A 20,662-nucleotide genomic window follows, 5' to 3' on the forward strand; every position below is an offset into this window, starting at 1 on the left:
ATAGGAAAAGAGTTCCAAACTTTGTATAGACGAATAAATGATTGTAATGAAGGGAAATTTAAAAATATATATATACATTTTTTGCCAGACTGTATCTTTAAGGCTCTCACTTAGTGCTAACTGGAGCACAGTACCCAGAGTGCAGTCCCAGTTCCCTGCTGGTGCGTCCCATGGCGAACAGAGCGTGTCGTGAGCGGTGTTAAGAGGAGCAGTTCTAATAAAAGAAGGTGTCTGTGGAGGATTCCTGCTGATAAGAAAGCTCACAGAGAGCAGCGGTGTGAGTGATGTCTGTCTGACTCGTCTGTCTGAGCTCGTCCAGCGCTGCTCTTCTGCAGAGCGTCCAGCTCCAGACACGCTCCAGTCCACTCCAGTCCACTACAACAACTGGGCCCTGTGTTTCAGACCAGTACCCAGACCAGACCTCCCACCCAGAGCCCAGAGGGCAGAACCAGGGCTGCAGACAATCCCAAAAAAAACCTGTCTCTGGTGCTTCTTTAGTGTCTGACTGCTCATTGGCTGCTCAGCAGAAATGCTCTGTCTGAGAGATGATGTTGTTTTAGTGGAATGACTAATACTGGACCATTACAACAAGACCGAGTAAACTGGTTCTAACTAAACCATTCTCTCAGTCCTACAGTCATCAATGCATGAACAGTCACTTTCTGTGAATATATACAAATATATATACAGCAGTGGCCACTTAAAAATGATGGGTTTCTTTGATTTTACCCAGTTGAACTGCTTAAATTTTTGCACCAGAAGTAAAGGCATAAAGTTATCCAGAAGCAGTGTGTAAGACTGGTGGAGGAGAACATGATGCCAAGATGCATGAAAAAAAACTGTGATTAAAAAACACCAGGGTTATTCCACCAAATATTGATTTCTGAACTCTTAAAACTTTATGAATATGAACTTGTTTTCTTTGCATTATTTGAGGTCTGAAAGCTCTGCATTTTTGTATGTTATTTCAGCCATTTCTCATTTTCTGCAAATAAATGCTCAAAATGACAACTATTTGTATTTGGAATTTGGGAGAAATGTTGTCTGTAGTTCATGGAACAAAACAGCAATGTTCATTTTACTCAAACATAAACCTATAAATAGCAAAATCAGAGAAACTGATTCAGAAACTGAAGTGGTCTCTTCATTCTTTCCGAAGCTGTAAATATATAGTTTTCCCTACATAGTAAATGGATATTGACCATAAAAGTGTTAAACAAACCAAAGAACCAATTTCATAACGTTTTTAAAGGTGTTTGCGAATGCACTTGAGGATACTTTCAAAGTTCACATTAGTTAAAGATTCACTCTGCTGGTTGAGAACCATGAACAGGTACACTGCAAGATTAGCCAGTAGACTTTGTCTGAGGGAGGAATCCGTATCTACTGTCCATGACAAGTCAGCAAATGACGAAGATGTAAGAACTAAGAACTTAAACATCTTTAAATTCATCCATTAACTTGTTATACTAGGGTGCTCAGTCAACCCCTCTGGAAATTGGATGGTGAGGACTAGTAATAGTGTGTTCATATGTGTTGCTGTTACCTTTTTTGATTTAAAAGTTACTTTATTTCAGTAAAGTGGTCTTTATTGTTGATGATTATGACTTACAGCCAAAGAAAACCCAAAAATGAGTGTCTGATTTGAGAAAATTTGAATATTATATATTATAAGACCAATTGGTTCTTTTGGCAGTGTGGGCAGTGTGCCAAATCCTGCTGGAAAATGAAATCCACTTCACACTAGACCTCAAGCAGTTTGGACTGTGTGTCTCTCCACTCTTCCTCCAGACTCTGCTCCCTTGATTTACAAATGAAATGTAAAATTTACTGATGATCAGTGATGGTTTGGAGAGTCATGTCTGTCATCTGCTGGTGTTGATCCACTGTGTTTTATTATCAAGTCTAAAGTCAGTGCAGTTTTGTTTTCCCACAAAATCTTACAGCACTTCATATCCTACAGCTTCCCTCTGCTGATAACAACTTTTAATAAGATATGGATTTCATTTTCCAGCAGGACTTGGCACACTGCCAACACTGATGCCAAAAGTACTTGATTTTTGGTTTTCTTTGGCAGTAAACCATAATCACCAACAATAAAAGAAAAAACTTTACATTTTGAACTACTTGAATTACTGAAATAAAGTAAAAATAAACTTTTCATTGATTTTCTATTTTTTTTTTTTTTTTTTTAGATGAACCTGTATGTCTCTAGTGTCTGATTGGCTCTGGTCTGAGAGCCTGAGAGCTGATTTTAGTTGGTTTTAGGCTCATGACTAATTTCAGTCCACCAAAAATAGGCTGAGTAAACTGGTTCTAACCCAAACCTGTTGCTCAGGCCTCCAGTCAGTCATGAATGGATGAAGAGTCACTTCCTGTGAAGCGTAGAGAGCAAATCAGGCTAACCAACCAGAGGAAGGAAACCTTTGATCTTGACAAAGTGTCTGTTCTCAGAAGAGCATCTCCGCACTCCGTAGAACCGCTGAGTGTCTGGTTTCACTTCTGCAGATACGCATCGATCTGAGGTTTCCCTCGGGTTCTGCCGCCTGCAGGGTTCTGCCTGATTGGCCCTGAAGATCAGCACAAAGCGTGGCCACATCATAATGTTTAGCTCTGAGGGATCAGAGTGAAAAGCTTCTGTAAGCAGATTGTACTTTCTGAGTGATGACTCCTGATTTATCTGTCTCTCTCTGCAGCTCTGAAGACTCCAGCTACGTTCCACGAGCAGATCCGAAGCCTGGAGAGAGCCAGGGTGAGGTTCCCACGGACAGATACTACTAAAATCATCCATCAGGATTTAGAATTAAAGTCTAACTGGAGTACTTTGGTTTATACTGAACACTTAGATTACTTAGAGTAGGGTAATAGTAAAAGTGCAATAGGGTTTAGTGGTCATTATTAAGCTATTAAAGGAGATCTCTGGTGTAAAATAGACTTTTGTTGTAGTAAAACATGATAAAAAGTTCTTATCTTTGATGAATAGCTCACCTCCGTTCTCCCACAGCGTTCTGAGATCCAGAAATTTTAACAGTTTGTCCAACAAACACTCTTCAGACTGCATGACACGGAGCATAATTTACCCTGATCACTTTTCACTTTTTACACCGTTATCCAGCTCAAAGTAGCTCCACACCTCCTTGCTAGAATCCGGAGAGCCCTGACATTTAAAACAAGGCATTAATAACTTAAAAAGTGAACAAGAAGCGTATTAAAAAACACTGTTTTCATCACATAACGCTACTAGCTTCAGCTCCGAGCGCCGCCATCACTGTACTGATAATGACTTATATATATAGGAATTATATACACAAACTTACTTTTACCTGATTTTCACACAGTTTGGTTTGTTACAAACAGCAGAGATGTAGTAATGACTCAGGACGATGTCACATATTACAAATACCTGCTTAATTCGTTTATACATTCATTAATATGCCATACCATATGTCTGTCTTTATTAAAGAAGTACAAAGTATTATGTGTTGTGATTATTATAGATGTGCTAAACACTTTTCTTAGTGTAAATAAATGCAATGGGCACAGGATGCTACGCCAGGAGGCAGTCTATGTGGAGTCTATGTATATATGTCTATGTTATTATCAGTACAGTGATGGCGGCGCTCGGAGCTGAAGCTTGCGTTATAGGATGTAAACTGCGTTTTTTTTAATAAGCTTTTTCTGCACTTTTTATTAAGTTATTAATGCCTCAATTTAAATGTCAGGGCTCTCCGGATTCTACGAATAAGGTGTGGAGCTACTTCGAGCTATTGGATAACGGTGTAAAAAGCAATTTATTGGGGCAAAATATGCCCCAAAGCGGCCGTTGTACAAAGTGCTGATACAAAAGAACATAATTGCTGGATCTCAGAAAGCTGTGGGAGAACGGAGGTGAGCTATTCATCAAAGGTAAGTACTTTTTATCATGTTTTACTACAACAAAAGTCCATTTTACACCGGAGTTTCTACTTTAAGTACAGTATTACAATGCTTTAAAACCAAACATTTATCGATCGAAACCAAGGGCCAGTTTCCTGTAGAGCTGCAACTATTGGCTTTTTTATAAAATGATAAAGTTAGGATGGGGAAAAGTAAGTGTCACTGATAAAAAAATAAAAAAACACCTGCAATAAGAGCAAACTGTGTTCACAGTAGAGCTTAAAATCTCTGCCTGGACCCAACCCGAGGCCCGACCCGAACTCGGGCTGGGTGGGGATGGTTCAGACCAAGATTTCCCACCACTTTCTTTGGGCTGGGTTGGGTCGAGCTCAAGAAAATATTCTGTGACATAGGCGTCTGTTTTTTTTTTATGTTATTTTTATTTTATATAAAGCTATGATAGGCATGATAATCACAATATAGCTAAGTAACGAGTCAAAATGTGTTTTAAATAAAACGCACCTGACATATTGACGTATTACGCATTTGACTTATGTGCATAGCCTTATTACTGTTTTTAGTGTTTTTGCACTTAGACTTTAAGCTAAATATATAAAAAGTTGTTCATTCTGACATCATTCTTGTAGCCTAACTTACTGAGGTTTAGGCCTGTGGATCCTTGTTTGCATTATTCATGTCCCTTGTGTGGTGTTCGGGTCTGTGGGACCCGTTTTCATCAAATGATTTTTTTTTTTTTTTCTAACTCAAACTCATTGGCATTGGCTCATTTTTTGTGAAAAACATTTATCAAAACACATTTTCCATAAACACACACTGTACCCCCCCCCCCTACACACACACACATTTATATTACATACAGTATGTTTGGCCAAGGGCTAATAAACATTGCTTCATTGGTAAATTTGAAACTAAACAAATGTTCTACTCATATCTTGAGTTTAATTCATTTTCTTTTACATTTTATCAAAAAACTAATAAAAAAAAGAGTAGCACTTTTTAAAAGAAATGTAACATAAGAAAGGTAAAGGGCAAATATTAACCATGTAAGCTGTTTATATTGCTTGTAATGTAGGTGAAGCGAGCATGTATAAAGCATTTTAATGTAAAATTGCTTAATTTTGCTGAATTAAATACAAGTAACAAAGTAAACGAGTAACAAAAATATGAACACCACACAAGGGTTAATCTTTTGGAGATTAATAAACCTTTCTTAATAAACCTTTTTTTTTAATAATAGGTCTATGCTTCTTCAGTGATGCAATGTTAATTAACATCATCCAAAAAATGTTTTTTAAAAGCTTAGTGTTAATGCTCTAAATTGGTGTAGGAATGTACAGTTCTGAATGCATTCACATCTTTTTTTTCCCCTCATTTACTTTTTACTTTCCTTTTCTCTGGTCAGACTGAAAACTTCCTGAAGCACAAGATTCGCAGCCGGCCTGAACGTGCAGAGCTGGTCCGCATGCACATCCTGCAAGGTAACCACACCGCCGAGCCTTATCTGTGCTCACAATCTGTGAGTTCTGAAGCTTTCTGAAGAGGAACAGGAAGATAAAATGAACTCTTATCAAATGCTTTCCTACAGAACACGTGTCTAAACTACGTCTACGTTTATACAGCTGGTAAAAGTGGCCAATATCCAATTTTTTTCGCTGTATGTGACAAAGATGTTGCTTTTTTGGAATTAACTTGACTTTTTACATCAAGGAGAAAGACAAAATGAATGACTGTACAGAGTGAGGGCTTCAGAAAATAGTTTAAAGAGATAATAGACACAAACTAAAGAAGTGGATGTGGCCAAATATCATGTTTTTTGTACAGCAAGTTCAATTTAACGCATTGTCAGTGATAAGCCCAGCTTCAGCTACTGGAATTCTTTTATAGTGCCTGCGATTGTGATGCTGGAGAAGATGAAACCGAAACTTCACGTGAAGCGCAGCTTTTTAGCACCTGAACATCAGTTTAGATGTGGGAACGGTTCAAACAAATGGCAGATATACAGCTCTGGAAAAAATTAAGAGAGCACTTCAGTTTCACTGATTTTGCTATATTTTATAGGTTTTTATAGGTTTATAGGTTTATGTTTGAGTAAAATAAACGTTGTTTTATTCTATAAACTACAGACAACATTTCTCCCAAATTCTAAATACAAATATTTAAGTCATTTAGAGCATTTATTTGCAAACAATGAGAAATGGCTGAAATAACAAACAAGATGCAGAGCTTTCAGACCTCAAATAATGCAAAGAAAACAAGTTCATAATCATAAAGTTTTAAGAGTTCAGAAATCAATATTTAGTGGAATAACCCTGATGGTTTTTAATCAGAGTTTTTTTTTTATGCATCTTGGCATCATGTTCTCCTCCACCAGTCTTACACACTGCTTTTGGATAACTTTATGCTGCTTTACTCCTTGTGCAAATACTCAAGCAGCTCAGTTTGGTGGTTTGATGGCTTGTGATCATCCATCTTCCTCTTGATTATATTCCAGAGGGTTTTTAATTTGGTAAAATCAAAGAAACTCGTCATTATAAGTGGTCTCTTATTTTTTTCCAAGTAAAAAGACTTTTACTTGCTGTATGAACATTTCCTAAGTGATCTATGCATCTCTTGTGTTTCAGAGACCCAGGCCGAGCCCTCTCTACAGGCGACTCAGATGAAGCTGAAGAGAGCTCGACTGGCCGACGACCTGAACGAGAAGATCGCCCAGAGGCCCGGCCCGATGGAGCTGGTGGAGAAGAACATCCTGCCTGTAGACTCCACTGTTACAGAGGCCATCAATGGTGAGAAGCTGTACTGTGAATTAGTGAATAAGCAGCGATCATCCTGAAACTTCTGTAAGGTTTCATGAGTTAGGCTTCAGTAGAGGATAACAATAGGTCAGGTTCTCCATTCAATCACACATTGTGCTATTTCTACAATAAACTCATCACCAACACACTCTACACACAGTCCTTACCGATAATAATCTCAATAATTGCTCAGTTATTAATTATCAATTAGTACTGATGTTACATGTAGTGTTTTTATTCACTGTTTTACTTAAACTTTTGAAGATTTTTTTTAGAATAGAATAAAATATCTTTATTTGTCATTATACCAAGTATAATGAAATGCCCACTGCACACTGCCCTGTTTAAAATTTAAAAAAAATATTGCACTTACTAAAAATGAGCAAATATAAAAAATATTTCACAGTCCCATGTTGTGATTTAAGTTCTATTTTGTCCTATTTTGTGCTCGTACTGTGGTGGGGTAAAAACTATTCTATTTTATATATAGAGAGAGAGATAGAGAGAGAGATAGAGAGAGAGAGAGAGAGAGAGAGAGAGAGAGAGAGATGGATGGATGGATGGATGGAAAAAATAAGAGGACACTTAAAAAATATGGTTTCTTTGATTTTACCAAATCGAAAACCTTTGAAATATAATCAAGAGGAAGATGGATGATCACAAACCATCAAACCAAGCTGAGCTAAAGTTATGCAAAAGCAGTGTGTAAGACTGGTGGAGGAGAACATGATGCCAAGATGAATGAAAACAAGGTTATTCCATCAAATATTGATGATTTCTGAACTCTTAAAACTTTATGAATATGAACTTGTTTTCTTTGCATTATTTGAGGTCTGAAAGCTCTGCTTCTTTTTTTTTGTTTGTTTTTTCAGCCATTTCTCATTTTCTGCAAATGACAATATTTTTATTTGGAATTTGGGTCCGTAGTTTTTAGAATTTTAGAAGTCAGTGAATGGAGTTTGTGATTGTGAGTGTGTGGTTTATTTTACAGGTGAGGAGGAGTATCAGGACAGGAAGGACGTGTATAACTTTGATGAGGACAGCAGTGAAGCTCTCTCTCCGGAGGATCCAGGCAGTCAGGAGTCTCAGTGCTCAGTCCCGTCCCCAAGAGAGGCTAAACTTCCTGAGATCTCCTCTGCGTCCCAAAGCCCTGCTTCTAATCTACAGGTGAGACCAATAATCTGTGCTTTATAAACACTTATTCAGTCTGACTTTGTTCCAGGTCTTTTCTCAGGAAGGAATTTAGCCTTTTATACCTTTTCTGATGTCAAGTGTTAGCATACCTGGGACTAGAGCTAATTTTACTGCTAAAAAAAATACTTGAAACAATTGACACCACTATATATGCAGCTCTGGAAAAAAATAAGAGAGCACATAAAAATGATTAGTTTCTTTGATTTTACTAAATTAAAAACCTCTGGAATATGATCAAGAGGAAGATGGATGATCACAAGCCATCAAACCACCAAACTGAACTGCTTGAATTTTTGCACCAGGAGTAAAGCAGCATAAAGTTATCCAAAAGCAGTGTGTAAGACTGGTGGAGGAGAACATGTCAAGGTGCATGAAAAAAACTGTGATTTAAAATTAGGGTTTTTCCACCAAATATTGATTTCTAAACTCTTAAAACTCAAAAAAGATTTCTGTGTTTTCCAGCTTGTAGTTCTGCTGGCTCTACATTAAAATACTTGATTATAAAGAGCCTGTTTTCTTCTTTAAAAGCTCAAATTCATCAGCTTAACAGGTCTGATCCAGAAAATGATCTTCTGGTATCTCTGTGCTGGTTGGTGTTATATAGATGTATCTCTGTGCTGGGTGGTGTTATATAGATGTATCTCTGTGCTGTGCGGTGTTATATAGATGTATCTCTGTGCTGGGTGGTGTTATATAGATGTATCTCTGTGCTGTGTGGTGTTATATAGATGTATCTCTGTGCTGTGTGGTGTTATATAGATGTATCTCTGTGCTGGGTGGTGTTATATAGATTTATCTCTGTGCTGTGTGGTGTATATAGATGTATCTCTGTGCTGTGTGGTGTATATAGATGTATCTCTGTGCTGTGTGGTGTTATATAGATGAATCTCTGTGGTGTTATATAGATGCATCTCAGTGCTGTGTGGTGTTATATAGATGAATCTCTGTGCAGTGTAGTGTTATATAGATGTATCTCTGTGCTGTGTGGTGTTATATAGATGTATCTCTGTGCTTTGTGGTGTTATATAGATGTATCTCTGTGCTGTGTGGTGTTATATAGATGTATCTCTGTGCTGTGTGGTGTTATATAGATGTATCTCTGTGCTGGGTGGTGTTATATAGATGTATCTCTGTGCTGTGTGGTGTTTTATAGATGTATCTCTGTGCTGGGTGGTGTTATATAGAGTTATCTCTGTGCTGTGTGGTGTATATAGATGTATCTCTGTGCTGTGTGGTGTTATATAGATGAATCTCTGTGGTGTTATATAGATGCATCTCAGTGCTGTGTGGTGTTATATAGATGAATCTCTGTGCAGTGTAGTGTTATATAGATGTATCTCTGTGCTGTCTGGTGTTATATAGATGTATCTCTGTGCTTTGTGGTGTTATATAGATGTATCTCTGTGCTGTGTGGTGTTATATAGATGTATCTCTGTGCTGGGTGGTGTTATATAGATGTATCTCTGTGCTGGGTGGTGTTATATAGATGTATCTCTGTGCTGTGTGGTGTTATATAGATGTATCTCTGTGCTGTGTGGTGTTATATAGATGTATCTCTGTGCTGGGTGGTGTTATATAGATTTATCTCTGTGCTGTGTGGTGTATATAGATGTATCTCTGTGCTGTGTGGTGTTATATAGATGAATCTCTGTGGTGTTATATAGATGCATCTCAGTGCTGTGTGGTGTTATATAGATGTATCTCTGTGCTGTGTGGTGTTATATAGATGTATCTCTGTGCTTTGTGGTGTTATATAGATGTATCTCTGTGCTGCGTGGTGTTATATAGATGTATCTCTGTGCTGTGTGGTGTTATATAGATGTATCTCTGTGCTGGGTGGTGTTATATAGATGTATCTCTGTGCTGTGTGGTGTTATATAGATGTATCTCTGTGCTGGGTGGTGTTATATAGAGTTATCTCTGTGCTGTGTGGTGTTATATAGATGTATCTCTGTGCTGTGTGGTGTTATATAGATGTATCTCTGTGATGTGTGGTGTTATATAGATGTATCTCTGTGCTGGGTGGTGTTATATAGATTTATCTCTGTGCTGTGTGGTGTATATAGATGTATCTCTGTGCTGTGTGGTGTTATATAGATGAATCTCTGTGGTGTTATATAGATGCATCTCAGTGCTGTGTGGTGTTATATAGATGAATCTCTGTGCTGTGTGGTGTTATATAGATGTATCTCTGTGCTTTGTGGTGTTATATAGATGTATCTCTGTGCTGTGTGGTGTTATATAGATGTATCTCTGTGCTGGGTGGTGTTATATAGATGTATCTCTGTGCTGTGTGGTGTTATATAGATGTATCTCTGTGCTGGGTGGTGTTATATAGATGTATCTCTGTGCTGTGTGGTGTTATATAGATGTATCTCTCTGCTGTGTGTTGTTATATAGATGTATCTCTGTGCTGTGTCGTGTTATATAGATGTATCTCTGTGCTGTGTCGTGTTATATAGATCTGTCTCTGTGCTGTGTCGTGTTATATAGATGTGTATCTGTGCTGTGTGGTGTTATATAGATGTATCTCTGTGCTGTGTGCTGTTATATAGATGTATCTCTGTGCTGTGTGGTGTTATATAGATGTATCTCTGTGCTGTGTGGTGTTATATAGATGTATCTCTGTGCTGGGTGGTGTTATATAGATGTATCTCTGTGCTGTGTGGTGTTATATAGATGTATTACTGCGTTCTCCTGCGCTGTGTTTGAAGTGATCTGGCCGTGTGCTTTCTGTCTGCTTTATCTCAGCTCTGTCCACCTACTGCCCTGAGTTCAGACTTCCCCTGCAGAACACCAGCGGAGGATCTCGCACACGCTCAGCCCGGAGCTGCCACTCCACCAGCCACAGCCACAGCCCCCGCCACCGCCAGGCCTGGCCCCACCCTGCTGAAGGTGAGCCATATGCTGTGCTGAGGTCATTTCCTGCCAGTGTTTGTGTATGCTCAGCCAGCGGTCAGTGACTCAACAGTGATACGTCTGTGTTATTGTTCTGCTGTAGGTCTACAGTAGATACGCCATATGGACAAAAGTATTTGGACACTTGCTCATTCATTTATTAGCTAGTTTTATCCAATATATCTGATTTTGGACGAATATTTAATTGAAATAACTGACTCTACTGTCAAGGGCAATGTGATTGGCTGAGAGGTGTTTTATGAGTGACATTATCAGCCGGTAATGCACTGTAACCGAAGCTCTACATGTATTACTCTGCCACATACTCTGCAACCTACTATTACACACATTATCAGCCACCAATATCAGGTTAAGAGCTATTATTATTGAAATAAAAGCTTAACTTCATATATTTTTTTTTTTTTTACCTGTACTTGCTGTAATTTTTGGGAAGGAGAGTAACATAATTTCAATTCTCTGTATGTCCTGTACATATGCAGTATTGACAATAAAACTACTTGACTTTCCAGTTAATATCGGGTATTTTAAGCTGAATGCAAGGTGGACTCTAGGTGTAATTCCACAGGTCTCGCCGTTGGGGGGCGCCGAAGTAAACACAATTTTTAATTCTTAAAAAAAAAACATTTTCTTTTAGTAAAATGAGCACTGAACTGAAAATCGTTTGTTTTGGGTGTTTATTTACAGTAAGATTAGATTTCCGCAATTTTGACTGAAACGGCCGATAATGCAGAGCTTACAGCACAGCTACAAACAGAGCAGCGATGGAACTATTTTAAACCGCAGAGTTTTTATAACCAAACAGATCGCACTTTCTCGTCCTGTTTAACTCAAAATCTTTTAATAAACAGTGATAACGGAACTGTAGTATAATCATATTAATACACTCGAGTTTCGTGCTGTAACGTGTAATATTAGCACTGCAGTGCCAATATGACACGTTTTATGTGTATTATTGCTTAATACCTTTGTTTTTTTTATAAGTCGTAAATGAGCCAGTGTCCCAATACTTCTGTCAGTATAAAGCATTTATTGTAGCTGATGCTCGTTTTCGTTCTCTTTTTTTTAGGACTTGAATCTTTCCTTTAGCTCTATTCGGACAGGATTAGTTTCTCAGGGGGTCATTTCTGGGGTAATTTTCTCCTTTATGGGGGTTTTTATCCTCTGTGATTTTATTCTCATCTGGAACGACCATGTATGTGTTTTTCTCAGATGCATCTAAGATAAAAAAATTACAGGCTGATTTATCTACTCTTTTTTTGTGGTCCTCAGGTAATTTTAATTCAATCCGGACGCACATTTCTAAGTTTCGTCACCTCGCGTTTAATAAAATTTAAAAAAGCTATTTGTCCACTGCAGTGCACCTTAATTACGTAATTACACTTTGGGCACTTGGGTGTTTCCACGGAGATACACATGAAAACACAACAGCGAGTGGAAATGGAGGAGCTACTGAACAATCAATGCCATCGTTGTCATGTGATCGAGAAAGCCCTGTTTTTTGTTTTTTTATTGCAGTCCGGATGCAGGAGTTTAATCACTGAGTAGAAGTGTGAAATATTTTTCACAGATGTATTTTGTCAGCTTTTGTCAGCTGAACAGTCGTTTTCCAGGAAATCTAAAGCATGAACTCACCTTTAGTGATTCACCTCCTCTTTGATCTGTCCTGCTCTCTGTAAATCTGTCTGAACCAGTACAAACAGTGGAGGGACGCACTGGGAGGACAGTGAATCAGGGGACGCTGATACTAAACAGCCCGTCACGCTGAGAGCAGCTTCACACTGAGATACTGTCGCTGTCGGGGACTGCAGGCCAAAGCCCGGGCTGAAGGCTCTCAGCCAATCAGGCGACAGCAGCAGCAGCTGCATCGCGTCTACTGGAGGTCAACTGAAATGCTCGGTCTCATTATACAGAGCAGAACTGATGAAAGCGCAGGTCCGCAAAACTCAGAGCGAGGCAATAACTTCTGCATTTATCATAATCCAAACCCTCAAAGCATATTCCACATATTATTTGTCCTGAGAATCCTCCCTCCCTCCCTCCCTCCATCTCTCCATCTCTCCCCCTCTCCCCGGGGAGCCGAGCGAATCCCAGCATCCCCGCTTGCCTAAACCAGCCTGAAATGACCTTATTACAGATCGGTGGCTTTCAAAACCCTCCCCCAGACACGTCAGAGACCTTAAATTCAGTATTTTTTCATTATTCTACAATGTTCTGCACTGTAGATTAATACTAAACAGTCTATTCAAACTATGAAGAAAAAACATATGAAATTATTTAGTAAAGTGTTACGACCCGGTCTAGGGTCAGGCCCTAACAGAAAATGAGAGTGGGCTCTCTCCCCAGACCCTCTGCCAGACCAAACACCAGACACTAAAACTGAATTAAAACAGGATGAATTTATTGATAAAAATAAGGGAATATGACTTCAGGAGTGAGCGTAGGCCAAAATAACAAATAAAACCAACTAACAAACAAAGAAAACTAACTGAACCTGCAAAATAAAGAAAACAAAATACATAAACTACCCTGACTCCCTGTCACCAAAACAGGAGAAAAAGGTAGCAAAACAAAATGGCAATCACCCCCTACTTTACCCAAATACTAATGTATATTGAAGCAAAAACTAAAGCAACTCACAAAATACAAAATGAAGGTGCCGGGTTGGTCTGAGCAGGAAGTTGTTCCAGGTCAGGAAAGGGGAGGAGCCCTGAACGTCTGTCTCAGGTCAGGTTTCCTCATGCCCTTTTATAGAGTGCGCCCCTGGTGGCCAATTATGGTCCTACAACCAAAAACCAAACACAAACAGCACAGAGGGCACAAAAGGAAAAACCAATACGACTAGGGGTTGTAACAAAAGAGTAAAAGTGTTTTATGTTTGTACACATCTTGAAACAACTTTAGAAAGTAGAGTCACCTGGAATCCAAGCTTTCAGTTAACAGCTGTGCTGAACTCATCAAGAGTTAATTACATGAATTTCTTGTCTCTTAATAAAGTGTTTGAGAGCATCAGTTAAAGTAAAGTAGTGAAGAGGTAGAGTTACAGGTATACAGTGAATAGTGAATATTTGAGTAATGTTCGAATCCAGATTATGAGAAGCAACAACTGCTCAACTAAATAAAGATAAATGTTAAGATCAGTCAATCTGAAACATTTCAAGATCTTTGATCAAAAAAACATTATAATGATGGAACTGGCATTCATCAGGACCACCCCAGAAAAGAAAGAGCCAGAGCTTCCTCTTTAGTTTGTACAGGATTTCCTAGAAGTTCCTAAGAGCCCCTAAAAGCTTCTTCACAGAGTATTTTGGTTTGTTTATCACTATTTTTAAGTTACTACATGATTCCTTATGTGTTCCTTCATAGACTGGATCACTTGACTGCTAATTTACTAAGTAGGAACAAAATAAATCAATTAAAACACAGAAGATGAGAAGGTGGTACTGTATAATAACATATAATAACATTTTATCTGAGAGTTTTTACACTGCAAAATATTGAACTAGCCCCTTAAATATACAGTAGTTTAAATATCTTTTTTACTCACTGCAGCCAGAAGAAAGTGTTAAAAGTGATACCAGGAAAAAGTTTCCAGCAACAATAAATAAATGATTTAGACATTTAGACTGATAATACCAACTCTTATTTAATTCTTAAAACTCCTATTTAGGCTCGCAGAGTGGTCCAGCGGTCTAAAACGCTGCCACTATGTTCGGGAGATCGTTGGTTCGAATCCCAGTCATGCAGCTTGCCATCAGCTGCCAGAGCCCTGAGAGAGCACAATTGGCACAATCGCTCTTTTCCCTCATCACTCATAGGGTGATGTGGATCAGCACAAGGCGTCTGTGTGCTGATGTATTAGAACCGAGTTGCTGCGAACCGAGCAATGCTCCATGCATCCAATGCATCCAGCTCATCGATGCTCAGTCCAGCAGTAACACCACCACCATGCTAATCAGTGCTAATCACTTTGCATTGTTTGAGGTCTGAAAGCTCTGCGTCTTTATTGTTATTTCAGATATTTCTCATTTTCTGCAAATAAATGCTCTAAATGACTTAAATATTTTTATTTGGAATTTGGGAGAAATGTTGTCTGTAGTTTATAGAATAAAACAACAATGTTCATTTTACTCAAACATAAACCTATAAATAGCAAAATCAGAGAAACTGATTCAGAAACTAAAGTGATCTCTTCATTTTTTTTCCAGAGCTGTATATGATCAGTGGAGCTGGATCATAATGTTATAGTTGAATGGTGTAAAATACTGTAAATCGAGCACCACTGTTCTCCTAAATCAGCCTCAGCGGCTCGGCTGCAACCCTCCCTCGGTTGCCAGAGCCATTTTTTTCATGTGTATCCTGTAGCTGAGCGTTCCCAAAACAATGAGGGTCACGTCCCAACACTTCCACACTTCCTGTTTCCCCATCCTGTCGTTTTAGATGGGCGTGGACTCGCGGCCCACCTATTCACCAACCAACCAGCGCTGCAGCAGTGCCACTTCGCCCACAAATCTCTCAGTGCGGGCACCAGGTCAGTGCCGACGGGGGCGTTGGCACTGGCTGATGATCAGTATGATGATAACGGTGTGATTTCAGGTGTACTGACCCCTGTCCCACCCTGCTCTTCCCTCTTTCAGCAAACCCAGCCCAAGCCTCCCAGCGAGAGGAGCCGCAGCAAGAAGAGCAAAGAGCCCAAACCCAGAGTGAGGAAGCTGAAATACCACCAGTACATCCCACCCGACCAAAAGCAGGAGCCCAACGAAGCCCCCATGGACTCAGCCTACGCTCGCCTTCTCCAGCAGCAGCAGCAGTTCCTCCACCTGCAGATCCTCAGCCAGCAGCAGCAGCAGCACTACAACTACCAGACCATCCTACCTGCACCTCTCAGGTGTGTGCTCCGTCCCCACAGACCCTGATAATCATGTGCCTTCTGTAGACCCGACAATACAGTTTTAACAAGCAATCGTTCAATTAGACTCTCTGTTTGTTGGTAAGGGAATCCCATATGCACAGCTAAAGGGCTGGAGGGGTGATTGACTAAGTAAACACTGCATTTTATATCTAATTAAACTATTTAATTACAGTGTACAATGTACAGGGGTTAGACAATGAAACTGAAACACCTGTCGTCATTTTAGTGTGGGAGGTTTCACGGCTAAATTGGAGCAGCCTGGTGATCAATCTTCATTAATTGCACATTATTGCACCAGTAAGAGCAGTAAGAGTGTGAAGGTTCAATTAGCAGGGTAAGAGCACAGTTCTGCTCTAAATATTGCAATGCACACTATAACATTATGGGTGACACACCAGAGTTCAAAAGAGGACAAATTGTTGGTGCACGTCTTGCTGGAGCATCTGTGACCAAGACAGCAAGTCTTTGTGATGCATCAAGAGCCACGGTATCCAGGGTAACGTCAGCATACCACCAAGAAGCACCAACCACATGCAACAGGATTAACTGTGGACGCTGTAAGAGGAAGCTGTCTGAAAGGGATGTTCGGGTGCTAACCCGGATTGTATCCAAAAAACATAACATAATCAATTATTGTGGTCTAAAACCAGGTGTTTCAGTTTCATTGTCCAACCCCTATACTTTGACCACGTTAATCACTACACACTGACGATAAATATCAGAAACTGAAGGACAAGTGCTGCCACTATGATCAGGAGATCACCGATTTGAATCCTGTTCATGCAGCTTGCCATCAGCTGCCACAGCTCTGAGAGAGCCCAATTGGTCTTGCTCTCTCTCTGGGTGGGTACAGTGCAGTAGATGGCGCTCTTTCTCCTCATCACTCCAAAGGGTGATTTGGATCAGCACAAGGCTGCGTCTGTGAGCTGATGTATCAGAACCGAGTTGCTGCGCTTTCCTCCGAGCGTTAGCGCTGTGGTGCTACTAGGTGATGCTGCATCATCAGCAGCAGTTCAAAAAGAGGCTTACTTCACATGTATCAGAGGAGGCGTATGCTAGTCTTCACCTTCCTGGTTCTTTTCCATTGGCTTCTGGCTTCTTGCACGCATCGTCAGTGTGTAGTCATTCCCCCGGGCTACTTTGGCTTAACTTGTAGATAAGATACAGTATATTTTATATATATTTTGATTAGTAGCTACCTGGCTTCTATGTTGTTGTAGGCTGTAAGAGCAAGCTTTTTTCTATTTTCTGATCTGCTTTATTCACTCTATAGCATTTTCTTTCTCCTTTTAAGTGTTGCAAATCTGTATTAGTATTCTTATATTTTTAAAAAGTATACAAAACTATGAACATGAATTTTCACATGAACATGAAAATTGAAGTAGAATTATTGGGCAAAGCACTTGATATAATGAAAAAAAACTAAGGATCGGAAGAAAGTCTAGTCCTGATGTACTAGCCCTTGTACAGGTATTTATATAATCAAGGCAATGTCAGGTTGGACACTAGGGTTTAAGGACCTTAAGGAAAGAGGTTATTCTGATATTTTGATTATTTCAGATTATTTACAGTCGTTTTGTGTCCCAGAGCCGAACGCAAACACCGGCGGTGCTGATTAATTCGTGTCTGAGTGCCACGGTTTACCCATCCATCTTACCGAACAGAAGGTGTCAGCGCCTGGGCTCGAGCGCTGCGGCAGTTCCTCACATTCTTGCGCTCTGTTAGGACTGTTTGTGCCAAAGGAAGTTCTGCAGCTATTGTGTGAGACGCAGCTTGTTGATTGTGAATGATGAGGATACAGGAAGTTCCCCTTCTGCTGCCCTCTCCCTGTTTCTACCAGTGGTGTGCAGTGAGACCTTCTGACAATAAGAGCATGTAAATCATTACCAGAGGATGAAAAAGTACTGAAAAGTTGTAATTAAGTCAAATTACCCAATACCTTTACTTTGCTAAAATTCTACTCAAGTAAAAGTAAAAGTACCCATCTAAAAATCTACTCAAGTAAAAGTACCCATCTAAAAATCTACTCGAGTAAAAGTAAAAGTACCCATCTAAAAATCTACTCGAGTAAAAGAAAAAGTACCCATCTAAAAATCTACTCGAGTAAAAGTAAAAGTACCCGAGTAAAAGTACCCATCTAAAAATCTACTCGAGTAAAAGTAAAAGTACCCGAGTAAAAGTAAAAGTACCCATCTAAAAATCTACTCGAGTAAAAGTAAATGTACCCATCTAAAAATCTACTCGAGTAAAAGTAAAAGTACCCATCTAAAAATCTACTCGAGTAAAAGTAAAAGTACCCATCTAAAAATCTACTCGAGTAAAAGTACCCATCTAAAAATCTACTCGAGTAAAAGTAAAAGTACCCATCTAAAAATCTACTCGAGTAAAAGTAAAAGTACCCATCTAAAAATCTACTCGAGTAAAAGTAAAAGTACCCATCTAAAAATCTACTCGAGTAAAAGTAAAAGTACCCATCTAAAAATCTACTCGAGTAAAAGAAAAAGTACCCATCTAAAAATCTACTCGAGTAAAAGTAAAAGTACCCGAGTAAAAGTAAAAGTACCCATCTAAAAATCTACTCGAGTAAAAGTAAAAGTACCCGAGTAAAAGTAAAAGTACCCATCTAAAAATCTACTCGAGTAAAAGTAAATGTACCCATCTAAAAATCTACTCGAGTAAAAGTAAAAGTACCCATCTAAAAATCTACTCGAGTAAAAGTACCCATCTAAAAATCTACTCGAGTAAAACTAAAAGTACCCATCTAAAAATCTACTCGAGTAAAAGTAAAAGTACCCATCTAAAAATCTACTCGAGTAAAAGTAAATGTACCCATCTAAAAATCTACTCGAGTAAAAGTAAAAGTACCCATCTAAAAATCTACTCGAGTAAAAGTAAAAGTACCCATCTAAAAATCTACTCGAGTAAAAGTAAAAGTACCCATCTAAAAATCTACTCAAGTAAAAGAAAAAAATACTCAATTTTACTCAAAAATACTTTGAGTAAAAGTTACATAGTTACTTTTAATTATTTGATGTTAAAAAGTAAAACAAATCCAATCAAATTAAATCACTTTTAATTAACTATTATTCCACATAATAATTTGGGCCTTTTCAGGCAGTATTTATATGTTCAGACCACCCCATAAAACATTTTTTTACGAACAAGTGTTATAGGCTTCTATGATCCATTTTTTTTTCTATGCTGTTAAAAATGTATGGTCATATAGGCGACTATAAACCGTATTTTCATAGTTTTACAGTTCATTATTATTTTAACTTACCATTACTATGATTTAACTGCTATTTACATGTTTTTTTAAACATTCAAGCAGATTGTTTAATGTTCTCAATAAAAACTTAAGGAATTATCATTAAAAACATGAAATCATACATAAAAAATGTTGGTCGGCGCATGCGCAGTGCCGTAAAGAAGCACATATCGATGGGTAGCATATCTGTTCGACAGAACACCGGTTCCCCCGCGCACAGCTGATTCACACAGCGTCTCTCCCACTAACCGTAATAGTGACCACTGCTGGGAAACGTTCAGCTGCGCTGCCATGGAGAACAAAACTCAGCGCAAACTATGTGTGATTAAATCAGCGGAACATAAACACAGCGAACGTTATGAGGCATTTCTCTCACCACCAAGACTTTCAGAAAGGTAAACTCAATTTGTGGACGCAGGTTTAGCACGTAACGTCGCGCAGCTCTGTTAGCTTGTTAGCTAACCTAGGCAGTTTGATATGTCTCCAGTTTAGTTCAGCGTTGTTTAATGTATAAAAGGGATCTATGTAATTTATGATCATTAGCTGAGGTATTTAGATTATATTCGTCTCAATCGCCTGTTAACAAAATTCATACAGCTTTCAGTGAATTTAATATACTATTAATTTAGGCATTAATTCACCTTAATTAATTAATTAACATACAGGATAACAAACACCTTTCGTCTCCATTAACCTTCACTGTTTTTAAGAAAACCATGAAGGCAGAATTCTGTTAAGGTTGTACAATTTTTAATAAAGGGATTATTGTACTGGATATTTTACTAAATACAGAAGATTGTTTAATCTGTGTAGCTGCACAGAAAACCAGTGAATTTAGAATATACATATAACTTACCACTTTAAAATAAGACTACCTTTATAAAGGGTTTATAAATGGTTTACAATTAGTTTATTAATGGTTACTAATTAGGTTGTAAATGCCTTAAAAATCATTAATAATCAGTTATAACACATACGTAGAAAGAGCAACAGTATAGAGGGTTGTGGGTTCACTATTTGACAAACAACAGGTCATTGTTGCCCTTTTTATATATGTGTAATAACTGATTATTAATTAATTAAATTAATTTTTAAGGCATTTACAACCTAATTAGTAACCATTAATAAACTAATTGTAAACCATTTATAAACCCTTTATAAGGGTAGTCTTATTTTAAAGTGGTACCCATATAACTCACCACCAGCACACTCCAACTCCTCTCAGCACAGCAAACTAAAGACTCTGTGAAACTTTTTCATTCCGGCCACTCTGGCCACACCATGGACACACCCCCAGCTATGGACACACCCTCAGACTTGCTGATGCCTAGAACACTTTTTATAGTTCTACCATATTTTGCACTAGTAGTTCATTCACTAGTTAATTCATCTACTGTTTACGTATCTTTTGCACTGCTTAATTTAATTTAAATTATTATATAACTGTGTATTTGCACTTTCTGTTTGGCTGACATCAGTTATCCTCACATTATGCACATCAACTTGTGTTCACTGTCTATTGTGTTCAACTGCACTACCTCCATTCTCCATCTCCATTACACACACACACACACAAAGACTGTACATTTACACTGTATATTCTATTTCTTATTTGATTGTATTTATATGTATCTTTATATTTTATATTTTATCTTTTTTAACTTTGTGTATTGTGTAACCTGC

General features: G+C 38.4%; 1 protein-coding gene across 3 annotated transcripts in view; it reads left to right on the plus strand.

The window, feature by feature from the left end:
• The window catches only part of mrtfbb (myocardin related transcription factor Bb), a 100,290-nt gene that overhangs the window by 57,562 nt on the left and 22,066 nt on the right, over positions 1-20,662 (plus strand). For all 3 annotated transcript variants that reach the window (XM_049475947.1, XM_049475948.1, XM_049475949.1), the window contains 6 exons: positions 2,697-2,752; positions 5,300-5,375; positions 6,519-6,680; positions 7,681-7,856; positions 10,635-10,778; positions 15,437-15,687. In XM_049475947.1, the coding sequence (XP_049331904.1) occupies positions 2,697-2,752; positions 5,300-5,375; positions 6,519-6,680; positions 7,681-7,856; positions 10,635-10,778; positions 15,437-15,687 (865 nt within the window). The remainder of the gene's footprint in view (positions 1-2,696; positions 2,753-5,299; positions 5,376-6,518; positions 6,681-7,680; positions 7,857-10,634; positions 10,779-15,436; positions 15,688-20,662) is intronic.

This window comes from Astyanax mexicanus, chromosome 3 (assembly GCF_023375975.1).
Source record: "Astyanax mexicanus isolate ESR-SI-001 chromosome 3, AstMex3_surface, whole genome shotgun sequence".
In the NCBI taxonomy this organism is placed as follows: Eukaryota; Metazoa; Chordata; class Actinopteri; order Characiformes; family Acestrorhamphidae; genus Astyanax; species Astyanax mexicanus.